The sequence below is a fragment of the Octopus bimaculoides genome, chromosome 11 (genome assembly GCF_001194135.2).
Source record: "Octopus bimaculoides isolate UCB-OBI-ISO-001 chromosome 11, ASM119413v2, whole genome shotgun sequence".
NCBI lineage: Eukaryota > Metazoa > Mollusca > Cephalopoda > Octopoda > Octopodidae > Octopus > Octopus bimaculoides.
In genome coordinates, this window is record NC_068991.1 from 28,813,851 (window position 1) to 28,815,537 (window position 1,687).

A 1,687-nucleotide genomic window follows, 5' to 3' on the forward strand; every position below is an offset into this window, starting at 1 on the left:
CTCTCTCTCTCTCTCTCTCTCTCTCTCTCTCTCTCTCTCTCTCTCTCTCTCTTTCTTTCTTTGTCTGTCTATTTATTTATCTATCCTGATCTGCTGACCGATAGAGGCAAACACAGATAGTTGTTTTTTAACCTCTATGCCAAACTCAGCTGAGCAGACGTTAAGAAAGCTATTCAAGCCTCTACAACACTGTCAATCTCATAGCCAGTCAATATCCAGAACGACATTATTCAATGTGCCCGTCCCTTTTCAAGATGGTTGGGTATAATTTGAGGGAGGTTTCACTGTTATTTCTAGCAGTTCGAGAGAACACCCTAGAGTCCCCACCACGACATATATTTATACACACGCACGTATATACATATACGAATGCATACATACATTCATCCATCCATCCATACATACATACATACATACATACATACATACATGCATGCATGTATACATGCATGTTCAGTCATACACCCACAATAATACGTACACATACACATCATGAAAGCATTTGGGCGGCTTTTCTCACGTGACATTTTTTTAATTCAAATTCTTCACGCGATGATGATGATGATGATGATGTGCATGAGACAGATACACCCCCTTCTCTCCCCTCTGCACACATAGATCTTCGTTAATTTTCGACAAACTCATAAATTATTGAGTGAAGAATTTAATTTTAACCCTTTAGGATTCAGATTACTCTGTCAAATATTTTAGTGCTTATTTATTCTCGTTCTTTTGAATTAATCATGCATTATCTCATAACTTCGAGATTTCAATGATGTGATACTTTATTTTTAGATAGGTGTGAGAGGTTGCATTTGGTCAATTGGAACGTAGAACAGATAGAATATTTGGGCCTGATATGGCTTGTTTAAATACTTAAAAGGGTCAAGAAAAGTGATGGTGATGACGATGATGCAATAAAATCTTTTTCTACATACCAAATCCATGAGGCAAGAGGAGGTTCCACGAAAAATTTTATCTCTGAAAATAAATGACAATGTGTTTAAGCCGTTGTCATGGCGACCGTCTATCAAACAGATTGTTCCGGTTCACGGCATTGTTGATCAACTCACGTGTACTTAACACATATGTAATTGACATGTTAATTAATAAACACAGCAGAAACGATGTTAACATGTTCAGTGCTTTACTGTTAATAATAATTTGTTCGGTGTTATAAAATAAATAAAGTCCCAGACAACTGCTGAGATCGATAGAATCTATTGCTCTTTGTTGTGCCTATTGTAAGTAATTGATCATTTTTGTGGGCGTATGTGTGTAAGTCTTCACGCGCGCACGCACACACACATAGATAGATAGATAGATAGATTGAGTGATTGTTAGATGTGTATGTATGTTTGTATTCATGCATGTATGTATACAACCTGTTAATGGCTAGCAAGCCGATATTTTGAAGTCACTAAAAATATTAATAAATATGTACTCTACTAAAAAATATTGAGTTATCCTTCAGTTTATTGCAATTTTTTTAAATATATAATTTCACATGAAAGCAAACATTAATACGTACGTACAAGAATACACACATGTGAGTCTCTATAAGTGAGCATGTGTGCATATACCTATATGCATGCGCGCGCGTGCGTGTGTGTTGTCTGTATATGTGTATTTTTGTACCTAAATGAAATTTTTGTTTTTCTTGAGGCATGGCGGTGTGGTTAAGAAA

At 35.9% G+C, this 1,687-nt stretch overlaps 1 protein-coding gene across 2 annotated transcripts in view; it reads right to left on the reverse strand.

The window, feature by feature from the left end:
- The window catches only part of LOC106874264 (protein phosphatase 1 regulatory subunit 36), a 50,551-nt gene extending 49,469 nt beyond the window's left edge, over window positions 1–1,082 (reverse strand). For both annotated transcript variants that reach the window (XM_014921925.2, XM_014921924.2), the window contains exon 1: window positions 939–1,082. In XM_014921925.2, coding sequence (XP_014777411.1) covers window positions 939–947 — 9 coding nt within the window. In that variant the 5' untranslated portion in view covers window positions 948–1,082. The remainder of the gene's footprint in view (window positions 1–938) is intronic.
- Window positions 1,083–1,687: the final 605 nt, after the last annotated feature.